Here is a 17,896-nt window from a genome sequence, read left to right on the forward strand (position 1 = left end):
AATACCTATGAAATGATAGGGCCATTTATCTTTCGTCTTTTTTCCCTTTCTTCATAATCATTGTATTCCTTTTTTTCATCTACATCCTCATGAAGATTGGTAGTCTTTTTTAGTCCCTTTGATTGAAAATTTCCAGTTTTTTTTTCTTGATTTTCTTCTTCTTAATGACTAGACTTTGATTTACTCTCCAATTTAGCCTGGGAGAGTTTATCATAGTTATATATCTTGGCTAAAGAAGGATTAAATCAAGAATTTAAAAGCAATATTCTAATTGTTGATGATAGAAATGCGGTTGGAGATTTTAATTTTTTTGGATTTCTACTGAGATCTGGAAATCTTTTCTTCTAAATTTGAAGTTTCTTCATAATAGTTTCGGGTTTCTTTATATCTCCTTTAGAATTATTTGCACTTATATAAGCACAACACCTTGTTCCCTCTTTCATGTCGAAACTAGTCCCCTTCTTCACCTTGGAAACCTTTTTTTTTCTTGTGCTGTAAACTCTTCTTTCCGACTTTGTTTCGGTGAGTTTGTGGTCTGTGAGGTTGCGGGGCCAATGTCTATTATGTTCTCACGTCTTTTGCATTGTGGTGCGGCACATTCCGTGTTATTGCAAGCCTGTATCACCAGTTTTAGGGAGAAATCGTTACTATTTCTTCGGTTTATTTATTATATCATTCTTTTTTTCTTTGTTGGGGTATTGAAGTAACTCTCTTCTAGATTAAGAGCTTCCTCTTTACTGTCTTTTTTTTTATGTTTGTTTGTGGTGTTTGGAAAATCTTTGATTTTCTTGCACCTTTCTCACCCGAGAGGGTTATAGGTAGATTTCGATCAATCTAGTTTCCTTAATATCAGAAGATACTCAAATCATAGTTTATTCCAATTAACAAAAATAAAATACGGAATACGTTTTTATCAATTAACAGAAAAAAGAAATACGCAGCACAATTTAGAATTATTGAATGTTTTACATTGAGTAACACCCGGTGTCGCCAACTCATTTTCCAATGCGGATAGGATACATGTCTTTTGCACAAATTTGGAGTAAATTATCAATAACTCCCTTTTAAAATATACTTTTTAAAATTTACTCCCTTTTAAAAAAAAGTTTAAAAATTACACCCATAATATTGCAAAATTTTAGAAATTGCTCCCAAACCCCTACTTTTACATTTTTATGACAAAAATGCCCCTTATTTTATTTCTTATATGACGAGTACGGTGGTGAAATTTGGCGGAGGATTGTGGTGGTTAGCCGTGGAGTCCTTGGGTGGTTGAAGTGTGGGCATAGTTGTAATGGAGTTGGGTAGTAATATGAAAAATTTTAAAAAATAAGGGGTATTTTTGTCGTAAAAATGCAAATATAAGGGTTTGGTAGCAATTTTTAAATTTTTGTAATATTTTGGGTGTAATTTTTAAATAATTTTTTAAAAGGGAGTAAGTTTTAAAAAGTGTATTTTAAAAGGGAGTTATTGATAATTTACTCAAAAATTTGTTTGCATATCTATTCTGGTGCCTTAGCTAGCTTGAGTAATTGTTTTGCATTTTCGACGTGTTTTATTGAATCCAAGAGCCAAGGATCTACCCTGAAGCAAAGACTCAAGAGGAAAACAAAAGAAACCTGAAACCACGATTAATTCTATTCCGGAAATTGCAGAACTTATTATACTCTTACATGTTTAGACCAACGTTGGAAAACGCTTTCGTTAGAATTTACTGTATATTCTACGAAACACCTGGTTCAATTTGTTTCATACTTTCATTGGATATACGCCATGTTCAAGTGTTCAACCTGATCAAATTTTCCAGATTTATGGAAATTATTTTGGGAAAGACGAAAAAAAGTGTGATACTTATATATCAACTCAAAATTTACAGAAACATCAAGGTCGAAGTAAAAGCAACAAGAATAGAACCACAAGTAACATGTTTCCTTAATGAAATGGCGTCATTTGATGGAGCGTGAGTATGACCATGGTTTGGAGGGGAATCCGCGGCAAAACCTGTAGCCACGCCGGTAGGGTTGACGGCCGTGACAGGACTAGTAGCATTTGGGGTGGCAATTGTTGGCGTTGTAGTGGTTGATGGAGCCAACCCAAATGGAGATGATGTTGGAGTTACTGCGCTTGTGGTTGGCGAAGCTGCAACATTCGTGGGAGCCTGAGCAGCGGAGGAAGATCCAGAGAGTCCGACATCATAAGTCATGGTAAGATCAGGTTTAAACAGACCAAATGACCTCTCGGAAGTAGGACCCGGCTTCAAGTCCTCATCATACAAAGCAAACAGATATGTATCCACTGATTTCCCGGGCATCAATGGTGTTCCTACCATAGACTTTAGGTGCTTTACTAAATTTCCATTATAAGCCTTTGCATTCTCCAAACTCGGTCCCACCTCGTTGTCGTCTCCTTTGTAAGGCCACCCTGTTTCTGCAACCACGATTTCTACCCCCTTGAATCCCGCTTTATCCAGTGCTGAATGAACTGCGTCAACCTGAATTAATGTATACCTTAGTTTAACAAGTCTTTGAGTGGTCGTACTCGACTACTCGTGACCTTAAAAAAAGACGGTATAAGAAGAATACTAACCTGGGCATCAAACATGTTCATGTAGTTGATCTTAGTCCCAGAATCAACCCTCCCAGCATTAGGCTGAAACAAGCAGAAAGCCAACGTGTCCGGCCTAGGGTCACTCTGGTATGCAAAATATGGGTACGGGTTGATCATAAATGGTGAACCCGTAGACTTCAGAAATGCAAGCAGAGTCGTCATCACGTCCCCATAACTTGGGTTAAAACTCCCAGCAGACGGAGGATCCGACTGTGCTAAAACCGCCATAGCATGGACAGTCGAGACCTTGATCTTGTCTGCACCAGCCTCTCCAAGGGCACTTTGAAGATTTTTCATGGCTGGCAAGAGGGAGGTCATCAAATTCTCATCACCCGATAACATGACCTCATTGCCTACTGCAATAATGATAATGTTGCTTGCAGGGTAGTAAGGTGAAACATTGGAGTTGATCCATCCTTTAGCAGTGCTTGGATCGGATGCTATACCGGGTATGTCACCATTTGCGACTCCAATGACAATGCCAATGTTGGTGTTGGCAAGGGCTTTTATTATTGTCGGGTCAGCTCCGTAGAGTCGGACCTTTTGAATGGAAGTAGATTGCAGGAGCTTTGCACTAGCTGATGGTGGTGGCAGGTTGTCTGCTACTATGCCGTAGTTTATTCCTATGTATGGTTGGGATCCTGTACATAGTTTTATGTCCCAATTGTTAATTCTCCACTTTTAACTGACTTATAAGCTAGAGGATATTACCATGGACTTTTTCATTTTCTAAGATTACCCTCTTTTTTTGTCTCTTGGCAACAAGTTCAGGATACAATAAACTTTTTTTTCAAATTGATCGTTTTAAGAGGTCTTCAGCTTTATAAAGAATTCATTGACGGCTCAACTCGGAGTCGGGAATTATGGTTGGTCAAAGTTTATTCGTTAAAAAATCTTTGACCAGCCATAACTACCAGCTACAAGTTCAAATAGCGGTGATTTTTTTTTAAAAAAAAATTCAAGACCTTGACGAGATAATTGGTTTGAAAAAAAAATTACTATTTTCTTAACTCGTAACAGATAATTCTTGTCGGTCAAAGGTTTTTTTTTTGAAAAATGATGGATACACCTTAGAAAACGAAAAAGTTTAGGGGTATACGAGAGAATATCCCAAATAGAAAACGAAAAAGTTTAGGGGTATACGAGAGAATATCCCCAATTTATAATCTCAAAGTATTACTCTATTTATCTGGATCATTTCCTACCTTTTTATGTTATTGTGAGAGGTATTTTAATCAAAGGTAAACAAATGATTGGACGGAGGAAGTAGTATGCAAAGTTTTAGCATTAAAGAATCTTCAACTATTTTCTGCAACAGAGGTATATTCAGGGGCATATCTCTCATAGAGTCCCGGCTACCTTAAGACTAACCCGAAAACTCTTGCATAGAATCGTCTTCTATTACTTTTACTCGTATGATGAATTTAAAGCTCCCGGCTACCTTAATCCTAACCCGAAAATAGGAAGTTTGTATAAGGTGTATAGTAATGTCCCAACCTTGGACCTTAAATCAATACGAATAATTCTGAAAGTTTCTAAATGAACTGTTGAACAATGGAATTACAAGAAAACAAAGAAGTTAAACAACCTTGTTTCTTTTTTTTTTGGCAAATAAAGACGCGAATGCAACGTTTACGTTCTGAGGGGAGTCCAGCTCCTACTAAATCAAGATTTATACAAAACAGATAAAGACGCGACTGCAACGTTCTAAACTACGAGGAAAAACAAGTATTTAGATGAAATAGTTGCTCAAAATGGGTGATTTCAAATTAAGTGTTATACAACGAAGTGAGTAGAAATAAAACTTACTGGAGAGATGAAAAGCTTGTAAAAGAAAGAGGAGGGCGAAGGACAATGTTATGGCATGGTTTGCCATAGTTTTCTAATGAAGGAAATGCTGTTATTTTGTGGTGTGTATTGTTGGGTACCGAAGGTGAGCAGAAAGAGTGAGGAAAGAGCAAGTATTTTAAGGATGTTGCCTTAGTTGCCAAGGTTTTCTTGTTCTTATACCAATCCTACCTCTCTCATTCTTGCTTCACTTTTTAAATCAAAATCTAGACATTGTAAACTGAAAAGTTAAAATTTGGTAAATATTTGCTACTACTCCTTTCGTTCCATTGAATTCTTTACATTTGCTTTTTCTTTCCATTAAATTCTTTACGTTTATTTTCTGAACGCTATTTATAAGTAAGAAAAATTTTCAATACAATACATCCGACTTTAGAGTAGAATTTTTCTATGACAAGAGTATAAGAAAAGGGGAAAGCAGGGAGCATGAAGGTAGGACAAGTAAATTAATCATTTGTCCAGAATACCAAAGTCGATTACAAGTTTACAACGTAACGGTAAAGACCAGGGAATCTAGTAACTTAATTCAAATTTTAATTTCAGGATGGAGTTGTCGGTCCGGAAGTATCTCAACCATGTAGTGTAATAAATTTAGCTATCTTTAGTTTATCAAATACATGTCCCATTTTCAATCTCAACTTATGTCCTCGTACTCGTTCCGTCTCAGTTATTTTTTAACGTTTATATTTATTATAAGGTGTATTTTAATCAAAGATAAACAAACGATTTGAACAGGTAATACAGTTTATATTTTGTGAGGGTTTAGGTTTGATCGGATAACTCCACTACAATGAGTGGCTTGCAAATTTGTTATCAGCTTATTGACAAACGTAGAACACTTCAATCATACGAGTATAATTAAACCAATTTAAATAAATATATGCTTCTTTTGAGTTGAGAATAAACTAAAATCCCCAAATCTAATTAAAATCCGAGTGACGAGAAGATATTCTCTATTTCATTCACATATTTATGTGAATGGTTTACATAAGTTATTGTAAAATACTAAAATGCATGTTAATAACTCGAATAATGTACCAAGGTTCTGTTTGGCACGACACTTCAGGTAGCTTATTTGACCAAAGTACCTTATTTAACAAATCATTTCAGCTACCTGATTTTTTTGCAAATGTTTGACAAGTAGCTTATTTGGTCAAATAAGGTACCTAAAATAAAATGCTACCTAAGATAGCATTTGAGAAATCAGGTACCTGAAATGACTTATTTTCCATTTTTTACCCCTTTATTCTATAATATTAAATAATTTTCATATCCTATCATTTTACCAAAATTAGCTACCTTTTCATCTAGTTTGCCAAACACATTTTTATATAATCAGTTACCTTATCAACTCCTAATTTTCAGCTACCCTATAATTACCTTTTTCAGGTTTCAGTTACCACCTTTCCAGGTTTCAGCTACATTTTCAGGTAGTTTTCAGGTAGTTTTGTCAAACATAGCCCAATTCTTGTATGATATCATTTTCATAATAAGTTTATTGTGTGATCTTTCATATAAAATGTAGTTATCCTTCTTATTTACTCCGTATGTTTTTCATTTTCCTTTTTCAATTTCTAGTTTATTATGGGTTAAGTCTCACATTAAACTTATGTGAAACACTGAGACCGTCTCTCACTTATTCCGCTTAGTAACACCTGCTAGTATTTTCCATACGTAATTCCACATACCATTAATGTAAAATTAGCTTGTTTGGATATTACCATCGATCTAGAATTCTCTCCCAAGAGAAACCATGCAAACATGTACTTTTAATTGTTGGGTTTGGCATATGCTAGATTCCGTTCTTGTAAACTTAATTTCAATTTATTAGACTCGAATTTTGGTGCATTTTTAGCAGTTCAAAACAAATGGATTGCAAAAGTAGAGTTGGTATCGTGGTAAGCAAAAGAAACTTGGTAGGATTCAAAGGGCCCTCCTCCTCTAGTCCTCTACCTTGAGTCTCAACTTAAAACAAACTTTATAATACTGCCTTTTTCTTTACCATTTCCTTCCTTGCTAAGAATAACTTTAACTTTTCAACATATTCAAATGTTATAGTGTGATTGATATGTAAAGCATCAACATAATACAACAATACATAATCACCTACCTAAAGGGAAAGAGACTCAACATGTCTCACTTGTCTAAGGCCTAATAGTAGTAGATACATGAATGCATGATACACTCTGCAATAAGAAATTCGACGCCATTCAACTTTTTTGTTTTTTTCCAGTAAACTACTCAGTTCTGATTTTGACCCTTAAAGTTGTGTCCAGCAATCGAGCGAGTCCATGTGCGTCATCTCGAACTCCCCTTGGTTCACTTGAATTCCCCTATATTTTGAAAATGTATGGAATTCAAGTGAATGGAGGAAGATATAGTCTATATTCGACTATTCACATTAGTACACACGTTTAAAGAACCGAGAGAATGAGAGAGGGCGTATTCATTACCTGCTTTGAGACATTCCCATGCTTGATTGCAGAGTAGTTAATTGCGAGGTAAAATTCAAACAATTACTGCCATTATTATGAAAATGATGAAATATGCAGTATAGTCAACAGTAAAAGTTTACAAGAGAAAACCTTAACAATATCATACCATGAAAAGGGTATTTACAAGTCGCACATTCAGCAACAATGGGCAAATTCCAAGTTCAGTAGCACAAACACAAACAATTTTACAAATCTATGTATATATATTCTCTATATCATACCGTTTTGTTTTGTTTCACGATGAATTATAGACAAACGCGAACTGGCAGCAGAAACTTGGAATATAAAACAAGGAACTACAGGGAAGAAAAACAAGTACTAGCTGCCAAACAAAACCCAGAAAAGATATTAACTAATTCTGAAGCAGTGAAGCAAGGTGGAGAAGTGAGTGCTAGAAAAGCCGTCTCCTAAACCCTCGGGTGGTGGCCTGATAAGTTCGAACCAGTAAACCAACACCGACACCAACCCCAACACAAACACCAAGGCCGATCCCCACTCCAACTCTGACACCCGCATTAAACCACGAAAGTTCACCATCTTCACCTTCCATATATTCAGGCATCCTCCAGTAAGGGTTGCTGAGATCATTTTCTGGTTTATAGCCTCTGTATTCCACCACCTGCATGAAATGCAAATATCTTCCTTGTTCAAGCAACATCAATGAAACATTTGGTCAACTATCTTATTGCTACTTTGACTACTTATAACAGACCAAATAACATGTAGTACCAGATCTAGTGTCGGATAATTGCTACATGGATGCACAAACTCAGAAGATGTCCGGTCTAACAACTAATGCTCGGAAATGTACAAGCATCTTCAACAGACCAGTAAGAAGTATTGTCAACAAGCGAACTACCTATATATAAGTGACTAATTAAGACGATGGAGAATACTCGGTCTAAAAATCAGCCTCTGAAGTATAAGTTTCGTCCTTGCCAACAGACCAATAAGTAGTATTGTCTATAAGTACCTAATTCTACATTCACCACCATTAGCTCATGTTCAAAATCCCCACCCCTACAATATTTTTTGCCCACATTCCGCTTTTGAATGTGCACTTTGTCTCCAACAAATCAGACTGAACAAATATTGAGAGCTTGTAGGAGATGTGCTGCCAACCAGGTTCCTCAATACATTGTATTTAAGGGGAATAAAGCATGAATAAATAAGCAGATTGACGTAAGGGAAGTGCCAAAAGCTAAATTTGCAAAGCACCTATGTATCTCATCGACTGCATATAAGTTTACTACTCCCACTTTACCCCAGAGCGCAACAACTAAATCACCATTTAAGTTATTTCCCCTAGTTTTTCTTAGAAATGAAAACTAATGAGCGCTGTAAGTCTATATAAATGGGGGGGAGATTTTAAATCTTGCAGCAGATTGAACATAGTCTTATGATAACAATTTATGAAGGCAGCAACTACAACGACGATGAAAACATCTTAGAATCTAACCCCTCCTACGATCATAACTCTGTAGACTGTAGTTCTGTACGATTTGAAACACAATTCTTTCCGCAAATTTAACCACTTGAGTACATAAGCAAAACGACAAACTAAGGGTGTAATTCAAGACTAACCAAAGAGATGCATAAAAACACTACATAAGGATAGAATTTTTGTGTATGGTAACAACTCACAGATACAAACAAATAAGCCGTTGCAAATGAAACTACAACATAGAAATTTCCATGCAGTTACACAAGATGCATGTAATCATACACCCTTGCTTAATGAAAGTACAGAAAATGAATGAGCAAGCCCAGTAAAGTACCTGCATGCCCATTTTTGATTTTATATCTGCCTGCTTTTCGAAATCATTCTGGCTTGAATTTGTTTCATGCTCAGGGATTGCATCCAATGTAAGAAACTTGTTATTTTTCTTGCGAGAAGTAAGCTGTAGTGTTTTCGTTAAGATAACTGGTGCCCCCGAAAACCGACCCGTAACATAGACCTCAATAATAGGCTTTGCATATTCAGATCTTCCATTACGCTTCAATTTCAAGAAGCCTGTATCGGTGGGCATTTCCAAATCACAACTCAGGTTCCAGCTTCTGACTTCATCTTCAGACTCCTCCGTAAAATCATTACTGCTCGGCATCTCTAGACACCCAGTTAAGAAAAGTTCCTGTTTGTCAAATACTTCAAATTTCACACTCCCTGTAAACCTTACGCTGTCTGTGCTAACATATGTTGCCTCTTCAGTCATTTTATCAACCCGATCACGTCGTAAAATGGAAGAAAGTCCATCAGAATTGATACTACATCTGGCACCGTTTACTTCTAGGAGCGTATCAGGATTCAAAGGTATATGATTGACTGTAAGAGATTCTGGTGTTGAATCATCGGCTGCGTAATTGCTAATTCTAACATAAAATACTCTCAATTCAAACCACGATGCTGACAATTTACTTGAAGGCTGGAATGAGAGATGCCTACTAGAGTGGAGACCACTATGGCCTGTGTCATAGGTGTCCGGTGTTTCACAAGATCCCATCACCCAAAAAACTTAGGGTTTCCGAAACCTTGGGAGATATTGCTCACTGTAAGGTACTCCGTAGCTAACTGCTAATGTACGGAAACGAATACTTGGAACATATCATACGAGCAAGGAAAACCTAAAACACGAAGGAAAAATATAAACCATTCATATATGATGATTTAAATTTTCATATACAAGTGAACAGTCATCGAGTAATCAAACATTGAAGCTTAAATTATCATAGAGCAAAAATGTAAACATTAAATAACTCATCAATGTGCCAATTATACCAGCAAAAACAAGTTCTGGAAATCGGAGATGATGTCAGCAAACTTTCCAAAGTTTTCGATCAAGATATAAACAGGTCGAGAGTTTGTGCCATTTTATACCAACAAAAACAAGTTATCTTATCCCAGTCCTACATACCCCTTATGTCCCGGTCATTTGTTGTCCTATTCCATTTTGGGGTGTCTCGGTCAATTGTTATCCTTTCTATTTTAGGATTGCATTTCATGAGCAATTGGATCCTTCACACCCAATTTGATCCACTTGTCATTTAGTAATTGGATCCCTCCTCTTTCCTTGGTCTTTGTGCCAAAACCAAAGGACAACAATTAAACCGGGATGGAGGGAGTATAATATACGGTGTTTTTCAAAATCCGGACTATTTGTGCTAATCTGTAACTTTGTAATACATCGAAATTCAGTCATCGTGTGATCAAATATACACATGATAGTTGTACATATCCTACAGTACACACTATTGAGCAATTTAACCTGTATGATACCCCTCCGTCCCAATCATTCATTTACCTTTGATTAAAATACTCCGCAAAAAGAATAAAAAAAGTAAACAAATGAACGGAAAGTAGGGAGTACCTTTTATTTTCACAACAGAAACCGAGACCTAACTTATTCAATCAATCAATCAATCAAACAAACAACTTCGGAGCAAAAGAATCCGAAACAAAGTGGAATAATATGCACAATTATTCAAAACTACTTAATTAACCACACAATCAATTTTACGACGAACAATTGAACTTAGAATTCGGAATTCGGAATTGACCTAATTAATATGATAAAATCATAAGTTATCCAACAAATTACTAAATTGAATATATTAAAACCAGCAACAATCAAAAAAATACGACGAATTTGAATTTTAAAAAATGAACACACCGGAAGCAGTAGGGATGTAGAGATAAATCGTCAGCAATTTCCGACGCTTTCTTCATATCTTGAACAAAAATATCAAACAATATTAATATAATAATCATGAATAAAAAAGGAAAAAGTCAACAAAACTGAGCTTAGCAATTCACACATAAATTAATTAATATAAATAATAATTAAATTAAGATAAAATACTGACCAGAAAAATTAAAATTATATGAAGAAAGAGAGGGGCTGAAAAAGGTGAAGGAATTTGATTTGGCTTGTTTATGGAAGATATATGAGGCCCAAATATTAGAAAGAAGATATTTGGGGATCTAGTGTATTATCCGATGTGGAGGATTATTAGAGGATCCTTAATTGTATATATGTAGTCTTTGTTGGAAAACAATTGGTCTCCCTTGTGACGGGTTACCATTTGTGACGGATATTTTGTGAGATAAAATGGTAACAAAATGGGTTAGTGGAGAAAGGGGACCACATGAATAGTGTTGCAGAGAGAGAAAAAGTGGGTACATTGTGAGGTAAAATGGTATCCGTCTTCAGCTTATGACGGATATGTCATGTCTTCAATGAGAATTTGTGGTTGGAAAATTGGTTTATGGGAGATTGAGGATGTGAGGTGAGGGAGAAGGGAGTCAAGGGAGGCCGGGAGGGTTTGTTAATGTCAAAGGGTATTATCAGCAATTCTCCCTTGTGACGGTCACAAATAAGAGACGATTAAATATGACCACTTTTTAATAAAATGTAACCACTCATAAACTGTTCATAAAATGTTACCTATGAAAAAATAGTCACATTTTCTCATAAAATGGTCACATTTGACCCGTCTCTTATTTAAGACGAACAGTACCCGTCGCAAATAAGAATTTGCGGGGTATTATATGAAATATAATTAGCCACCTCACTTCAAATACAAGGAAAGTGTGGGGTAGTTAGCGGAGTTATCCACACACCATTTTACAAGGTGCATGTTTTTAGCTTATGGAATACAAATTTTTGTTTAAAAGGGGTATATGCGTATTAAGTTTAGTACGGGTTAAATAAAAGCAGAATGCATATGAAAATATAACAGATTTGTCTTGTATTTATAAGTAAATGATATTTAACCTGTTTTAATGTTAAGAAAGATTCGTTTTAATGTTAAGACGGATGTAACTTATGAAAATAACTTGGGAGGTCGTCGATAGGTGGTCGTAAGATGATGAATGGAGAAAGTTTGGTCGTTAGGGTGGAGGTCGAGTGGAAAAGGGAGAGGTTTTGCTCTAACTAAACTGACACGAATTGCACAACCGATACATAGCCAAATGCTTAAACTGAACCGACCTAAAGTAAACTCGGTTTAGGTTTTGCTAAAACTGAAATTGGGACAGCAAAACCCAAAAATCAAAACCACTTGATCCATAATTAACCAAAATGAAAATCATTTATTAAGAACGAAAATAATCAGAAATGATCCCAATTCAAATATAACACAAGGTCATGAACCAGAACCACGAATGTTACACGACACGACACGACACGACATGTACCAAACTTGCTCCGAGTCGGGTTTTCATCCGGATTCCTTGCCTCCTTGCCCTTCGGCCTTCCCCAAGACCCCCAACCGGTTCATTCCTCTTAAAATCCTCCGCCGAAACCAAAATATAGTGAGTGAGTAGTGGCATACTCAATTCAACAAAAGAAAGGATGAATGCGGCAGTGAAGGGCAAGTACGAGTATGACTCTGATAAAATGGCGACATCCGCCATTTCAACAATCGCCATACCTGCAGGAGACTTTAAGCTCAAAGCTTCCATGTCCGACGCTACTTTTACCAAATCCCCTTCATTCTCTGGCCTTTCCCTCTCCCTTGAAAAACCCGGTTCCTTTATCTTTCACTATGATGTCCCTAACCAGGTTCTTTCTTCTAAAAATTCAATCTTTTCTTTCTTTTAACTTTAATTTCTTACTGTTTTTGCGTTGAATTACTGTTTTATATGTTCCGATAAATTCTAAATTGAAATTGAAATAATTGACCAAAGATTGTTTTACCAAGGTATAGTTTCTGGGTAATTCGTTTCATTTCCGTAGCGTTTGAATAAAATACTCCTCATGTATATTGACCAAAGATATGGAAATGAAATGAATGGCGGAAGTATTAACTTTATGCTCAAAATGAAATTTAATTCGGAATTGTTACCTTTTTTAAAATCTTTTTGTTACCGTTATTGAATTCGAAGGTGGGAAATTCATCTGAGCTCATGCAATAGTAAATTTCGGAGCTATAAACTCAGTGTACTCTAATTATTGATTTTTTGCTCGGGTTTCCGGAATTCATTGAGAATAAAGAAAAGTCGTTGTTGAAATGAGAATTTGTGGTAAGGTAATAGGTCGAGTATGTTACTTTATGACTTATAAACTCATTGCTTACTAGAATGAGCTTTCTCTCGGCCGAATGCTCCACTTCTTATCTTGATTTTATGCATTACTATGTTTTATTTCTAGAGCAGAATTGTTGGCTTTGCGGACAATTTGTTACACCTTCGTTTTTTTGACTAGTTTTAGGATTTAGACTGGTAGGTATGATTTGCTGGAATTTTGAGCAGTGGTTGTATCTTCAATTTGTGTAGGATTTTAGGTTTCAGTTCATGAATTCAATTAGGGTTCTAGAGAAACAGTTGAACCTTACTTACATTCACAACCGAGCTGATAACCGAACTGTATTGGATGGAACTTTGGTATTGGATTCGTGCAACAAGGTTTCTGCAAATCACATGATGGGTTCAAACAATGGAAAATTCAAGTATACCTATGTGCACCAAGGGCACACTACTTTTGAACCGTCTTATGATCTGAGTAAGAATTCGTGGGATTTTGCATTATCTAGGAGGGTTTATGGTGATCTGCTCAAGGCTTCGTATCAGACAAGCAACCATAAGCTTGGGCTGGAGTGGTCGAAGAACTCAAAGAGAATTGGATGTCTTAAGGTATGTAATGCGACTTTAGCCTATACTTGCTTGCTGTAGTGACTAAATTTGCTTCTACATACTTTTGCCCATTTTTTTTGCTTTCGTATACGCTAAACTTATTTGCTATTTGAGAAACTTTTTGTTTCGAGGCATACTTGAAGTTTGAAATTTTGATGTCAAGTATTTTTATGTTTCTAGGACTCATAAATTTGATAGCACATTTGTGCAACTTCAAGTGATTATCCCATGTTTACTGCTGTTCTAATATTTTGGATTAAATTTTATCCATTTAGCTGCAGTGATTTGGATTTTTCACGAAAATTTTCAAGTTAATGGATCCCGCATCCTAGATCTTTGCATATTATGTTATTATTGGTTATCTACTAGGTGACTTAGCTTCAGTTAGTATTTTATCATACCACTTGTAGCCTGATGACGCGCAGCCACCCGCAGGTGATGAGTGTGGGGCCTTTATGCTGATTTACAATTGCATAACTTGCTAGGAGCAGCCGTTGGAATCGTCTAAAAATAGAACTACTTTGCTTTGTTTTATGCTTACTTTCCTTTTTGGGATCTCCTTTGATTTATGTACTATTCTATTTTTAGCAAACAAATGTGTGTGCTGACATGGGCATTTTGTGCCGTTTACTTAAGAGGGGATACAATTAACCGTGTTTGGACAATAGGTAAAAAAGACTTGGAAGGCCCGTTCCCTCTCTTCCCTTTCCCTCCCTCTAGTTATATCCAAAGTCCACACAAAGGTTTAGTGTATTGACTTGAAACTCTCAAATGCATCAAGACTGTTTGTGACCTTCTGCAAATTGCATTAGCCCCGTTTTGAAGTTGCAGGATAAATGATTGTAAACCATTTTTAGCGTCCAAGCTACAGTGAATACCCGTATATTTGAAAGGTTGAATACTTGAATGTTTTCTACCTATCTCGAGGTGGAAAGTTGTGGCATCAAAATGATGAGTCGGGGACTGTTTTGGAAACAATTTTTAGTACTATTATCATCTTTCATTTTCCTTGCTTCATATTTGGAGATTTAGTCTCGCATTTGAATAGCAGTGGATTGTGTTTTTCTGCAGATCTCTGCACTCTTCAATCTGGCCGAGGAAGTAAAGATGCCAAAATTGATGGCTGAGACTACATGGAATATTGACCTATGATTTAGCGTTAACGCCCTTTGTATCCTATCAAATTTTTCCGACTGCTCAACCATTATCGGTTTGTAGTTTTTTTTTCTTTAGACATGTATCACTTTATTTGTATGTGTTACTACAGTTACTGAACTGCAAAAAATGCCTCTCACAGCAGGTTAAATTTGTGTTGGATGCTACATAACAGTTGTCCTAGAGTCGCTTCATGTGTTGTTTCTTGCACAAATCTATTGTTACTCCCAGAATGCGGCCACTTCCCTGCTTGCCAGGCTTCATAATGTTGTGGAGTTATCATCTTGGATCAAGAAATTTTTTACTTGCCTTGTTATTCTATCTGAACGTTTCAGGACACGTGTCTGCTTTCGAGTTGGTTTGAAAGTCCTTAATTTTCGCTCTGCACCTCGCCCATCCTACTCTTTGTGATCTGCCTGGTTTCTTTTCCTTAAAAGAGTGCAAGGTATAAGATAGCAACGTTTGGATAGTGCCAAAATATGAAAGTGGTTTGATGCAAACCATACTCGATTTGAACGGATACATTGGCTCAAGATTACTCGACACAAAACTAACCACCTGTATCTCAAGCTGTAGAATTACTCTAGAACTCGGGCTTATGTTCTGTCGATTACGTTGTGGATTAATGCTAAGAAACAATTTCAGCCTTGATACCAAATTGTGAACAAATAACTTCACCTCTTGATTTATGAAGAATGGAAAGTAGTAGTTATTTATGGAGGAGTTATATTTGAGTTTTTCTATTTCCTTGCTTAAATGCTTAAATTAGGAACATGACAATTAATTTGAGATAAATTAAGAGGAAAAAAATAACAAAGTAACCACAGTCCCCCTTCCCCCTACTACTAAGAGAATAAAAATTCTCTTAGTTTTCCCTCCAAAAAACATCTAGCTAAATAATGTAATAAATAAAGTTTCATTCCATTATTATCTTTTCAATGAATATATTATTATAAATAAACTCTAATTTTTTAAATAAATTCATAATTACGATTTTTTCATTAAAATAAAACAAAATTGATTATAAAGTATAAGTTGCTAAATTTTTCCGTAATTCAATAATTATTACTGTAGAGAATAACTTGACACATGTTTACTATTAGCTTCGTGACAAAAAAACATTCACTAAAAAAAATTCACAAGTTAAATAAAATTTTTTATTAGTTTTCCATTTTATTTTTTTTTGTTTCATATCAAAATACAATGGAGTGAACTGATAAATATTAATGAGGCGAAAATTATAAAAGTATAAATCCTCCTATATACTAAAAGAATACAACTTCTCTAAAGTTATCCCTCCAAAGTGCTCAAACTTATATACGGAAACAAATTAGATTTTCATTTATTAAACTAATTTTCTATTTAAAATAATCTATACATAAAAACTGTATCTCCTATTATTAAATTCGTAAATAAAAAAGATTTTTTTAAAAAAATTATTGTAGTTAAAATATTTTCATAAAAAACACAATTCATGGAATTATTCAATTCTTTTGATTAATTTTAATATTAGTTATTTTTTATAAAAATTCGCGAGATATAAATCTAAAATCTATAACTAATAGACTAAAAAATAAAAGGCCTATATTTACCGCGCATTTGTGCGGGATCTACACTAGTTTACTACTAAGCTCTTAGTTTTCCCTCCAAATGCCTCTATCTAAATAAAGAACAACTAAAACTTTCTTTCTTTAAACTACTATTATCTTTCATTAAAATATAATCTTATAATTAAACTTTATCCTTGTAATTAAATTCAAAATTATGATTTTTTCATCAAAATATAAAATTGATGTTAAAACTATAAACTATAAGTTGGTAAATTTTTCATTAAATGCAATAATTATAACTTTAGAGAATAATTTAAACACATACTTACCTTTAACTTTGTAACAAAAAAAATCATTAAAATAATTGGAGAAAATTTATAAAACAAAATCCTTAATTTTATGGTAAAAAAATATATAGATTTCATAAAAATACACCTTCATAACATTAGTTTTCCATTATAAATACGTTTTTTACTCAATACAGTACTTTTTGCACCAAACTTTCCATTTGTTTGCCCTTCACTAAAAAAAACAGTAAACCTAATTCTCTCTCCCTTCTCTCTAATATTGAAACCTTAATTAACCATCTTCAACCACATTAATATTCTTCAATTATGAACGATTATTCAAGTGACGAACAGGTAATTAATTTGTTAATTCTATATTACTTATAATTTGAATATTTTTTATGATTTAGTTTCTTTTTGTATTAGGCAGATTAATTGGAAATTTAATCATGTACTATATCCCTTTAATCGTGTACTATGGCAGATTAATTGGAAATTTAATTAGTTAATGGGATTATATTGAACTTAAATGGAAAAACCCATTAAACAAAGATGGGATAGAGACTATGGTGATTGAATTTCCGTAATTTTTTGTAGTGCACACACGGTTACGGTAAGGGTGCACAGTGTAGTGCACACACGGTTACGGTAAGGGTTCATAGTCGGGAAGGCTGAGACGACGACGACGGTGAGGATGGGACGGCAACAAGGTTGGGTCGCCGACGAGGGAGGATCTCCGGCAAGGTTAGGTCGCCGTTGAGGGTGCACAGACAGTCATTGTTTTGTTTATTATTTTTTCCCTTTTTTTCTCATCGTAGTAGTATGATATTGCTTTTTTTTTTCGTCATTGCTCTTTCAAGTACAGATTTTACTCTTTCACGAATTCTTTTTCATAATTGTTCCATCCCCTACCCTTCCTCTAAAAACAAAGAAAAAAAATCCTCTCTTTCCCGTCCACCAAAAAATTAAACAAATTCTAGCAAATTTATCAATTTTGCATTGTGATAGTTATCTTAGTCAACTAATAATTCTAATTTCAATCTTTAAACATTAATTTAGTGTTTAGTGTAACAATTTAATAACGTACAATCTAAATTAGGGGTATTTACAATTAGGGTTTATGAGGATTTTGATTAAATAACATACAATCTGCTGGTTGCGGAAGCAGTAGGCGGGGGACTGGTGGTCGAGAGAGGGCAGTAGGCAGAAGGTTGCGCGCAAGGGTAGTGGTGGTGGTGGTGGCACAGGCGATAAGGTGGCGCGCAAGGGTAGTGGTAGTGATGGTGGCACAGGCGATGGGAGAAAGTTTAATCACTTTAATGT

General features: G+C 35.2%; 3 protein-coding genes across 3 annotated transcripts; 1 reads left to right on the forward strand and 2 right to left on the reverse strand.

Moving 5' to 3' along the window:
- Positions 1 to 1,831: 1,831 nt before the first annotated feature.
- Positions 1,832 to 4,604, reverse strand: LOC141586659 (glucan endo-1,3-beta-glucosidase 7-like). The gene is made up of 3 exons (XM_074407956.1): positions 4,417 to 4,604; positions 2,587 to 3,248; positions 1,832 to 2,491 (listed from the first exon to the last, which is right to left on the reverse strand). The coding sequence occupies exons 1-3, from the start codon at positions 4,481 to 4,483 to the stop codon at positions 1,871 to 1,873; spliced, it is 1,350 nt and encodes a 449-aa protein (XP_074264057.1). The 5' UTR covers positions 4,484 to 4,604; the 3' UTR covers positions 1,832 to 1,870.
- A 2,353-nt stretch (positions 4,605 to 6,957) lies between these two features.
- On the reverse strand, positions 6,958 to 11,017 carry LOC141586660 (uncharacterized protein At1g01500-like). Its single transcript, XM_074407957.1, has 4 exons — positions 10,812 to 11,017; positions 10,619 to 10,676; positions 8,729 to 9,572; positions 6,958 to 7,569 (listed from the first exon to the last, which is right to left on the reverse strand). The coding sequence occupies exons 3-4, from the start codon at positions 9,449 to 9,451 to the stop codon at positions 7,342 to 7,344; spliced, it is 951 nt and encodes a 316-aa protein (XP_074264058.1). The 5' UTR covers positions 9,452 to 9,572; positions 10,619 to 10,676; positions 10,812 to 11,017; the 3' UTR covers positions 6,958 to 7,341.
- Positions 11,018 to 12,197: 1,180 nt separating this feature from the next.
- LOC141586662 (outer envelope pore protein 24B, chloroplastic-like) lies at positions 12,198 to 15,033 on the forward strand. The gene is made up of 3 exons (XM_074407958.1): positions 12,198 to 12,511; positions 13,225 to 13,581; positions 14,653 to 15,033. The coding sequence occupies exons 1-3, from the start codon at positions 12,302 to 12,304 to the stop codon at positions 14,731 to 14,733; spliced, it is 648 nt and encodes a 215-aa protein (XP_074264059.1). The 5' UTR covers positions 12,198 to 12,301; the 3' UTR covers positions 14,734 to 15,033.
- Positions 15,034 to 17,896: the final 2,863 nt, after the last annotated feature.

Source organism: Silene latifolia, chromosome 6 (genome assembly GCF_048544455.1).
Source record: "Silene latifolia isolate original U9 population chromosome 6, ASM4854445v1, whole genome shotgun sequence".
NCBI classification, from domain to species: domain Eukaryota; kingdom Viridiplantae; phylum Streptophyta; class Magnoliopsida; order Caryophyllales; family Caryophyllaceae; genus Silene; species Silene latifolia.

What these genes read in the sequence shown, in the direction of transcription:
- LOC141586659 (XM_074407956.1), bottom strand. Translation starts at nt 4,483, where the DNA reads ATGGCAAACCATGCCATAACATTGTCCTTCGCCCTCCTCTTTCTTTTA. An exon ending in ACAAGCTTTTCATCTCTCCA is followed by an intron (nt 3,249 to 4,416) that starts GTAAGTTTTATT and finishes AACTATGTACAG; the next exon opens with GATCCCAACCATACATAGGA. An exon ending in TGAACATGTTTGATGCCCAG is followed by an intron (nt 2,492 to 2,586) that starts GTTAGTATTCTT and finishes ACATTAATTCAG; the next exon opens with GTTGACGCAGTTCATTCAGC.
- LOC141586662 (XM_074407958.1), top strand. Translation starts at nt 12,302, where the DNA reads ATGAATGCGGCAGTGAAGGGCAAGTACGAGTATGACTCTGATAAAATG. An exon ending in ACTATGATGTCCCTAACCAG is followed by an intron (nt 12,512 to 13,224) that starts GTTCTTTCTTCT and finishes CAATTTGTGTAG; the next exon opens with GATTTTAGGTTTCAGTTCAT. An exon ending in AGAGAATTGGATGTCTTAAG is followed by an intron (nt 13,582 to 14,652) that starts GTATGTAATGCG and finishes GTTTTTCTGCAG; the next exon opens with ATCTCTGCACTCTTCAATCT.
- LOC141586660 (XM_074407957.1), bottom strand. Translation starts at nt 9,451, where the DNA reads ATGGGATCTTGTGAAACACCGGACACCTATGACACAGGCCATAGTGGT. An exon ending in AATCAAAAATGGGCATGCAG is followed by an intron (nt 7,570 to 8,728) that starts GTACTTTACTGG and finishes CATTTCATGCAG; the next exon opens with GTGGTGGAATACAGAGGCTA.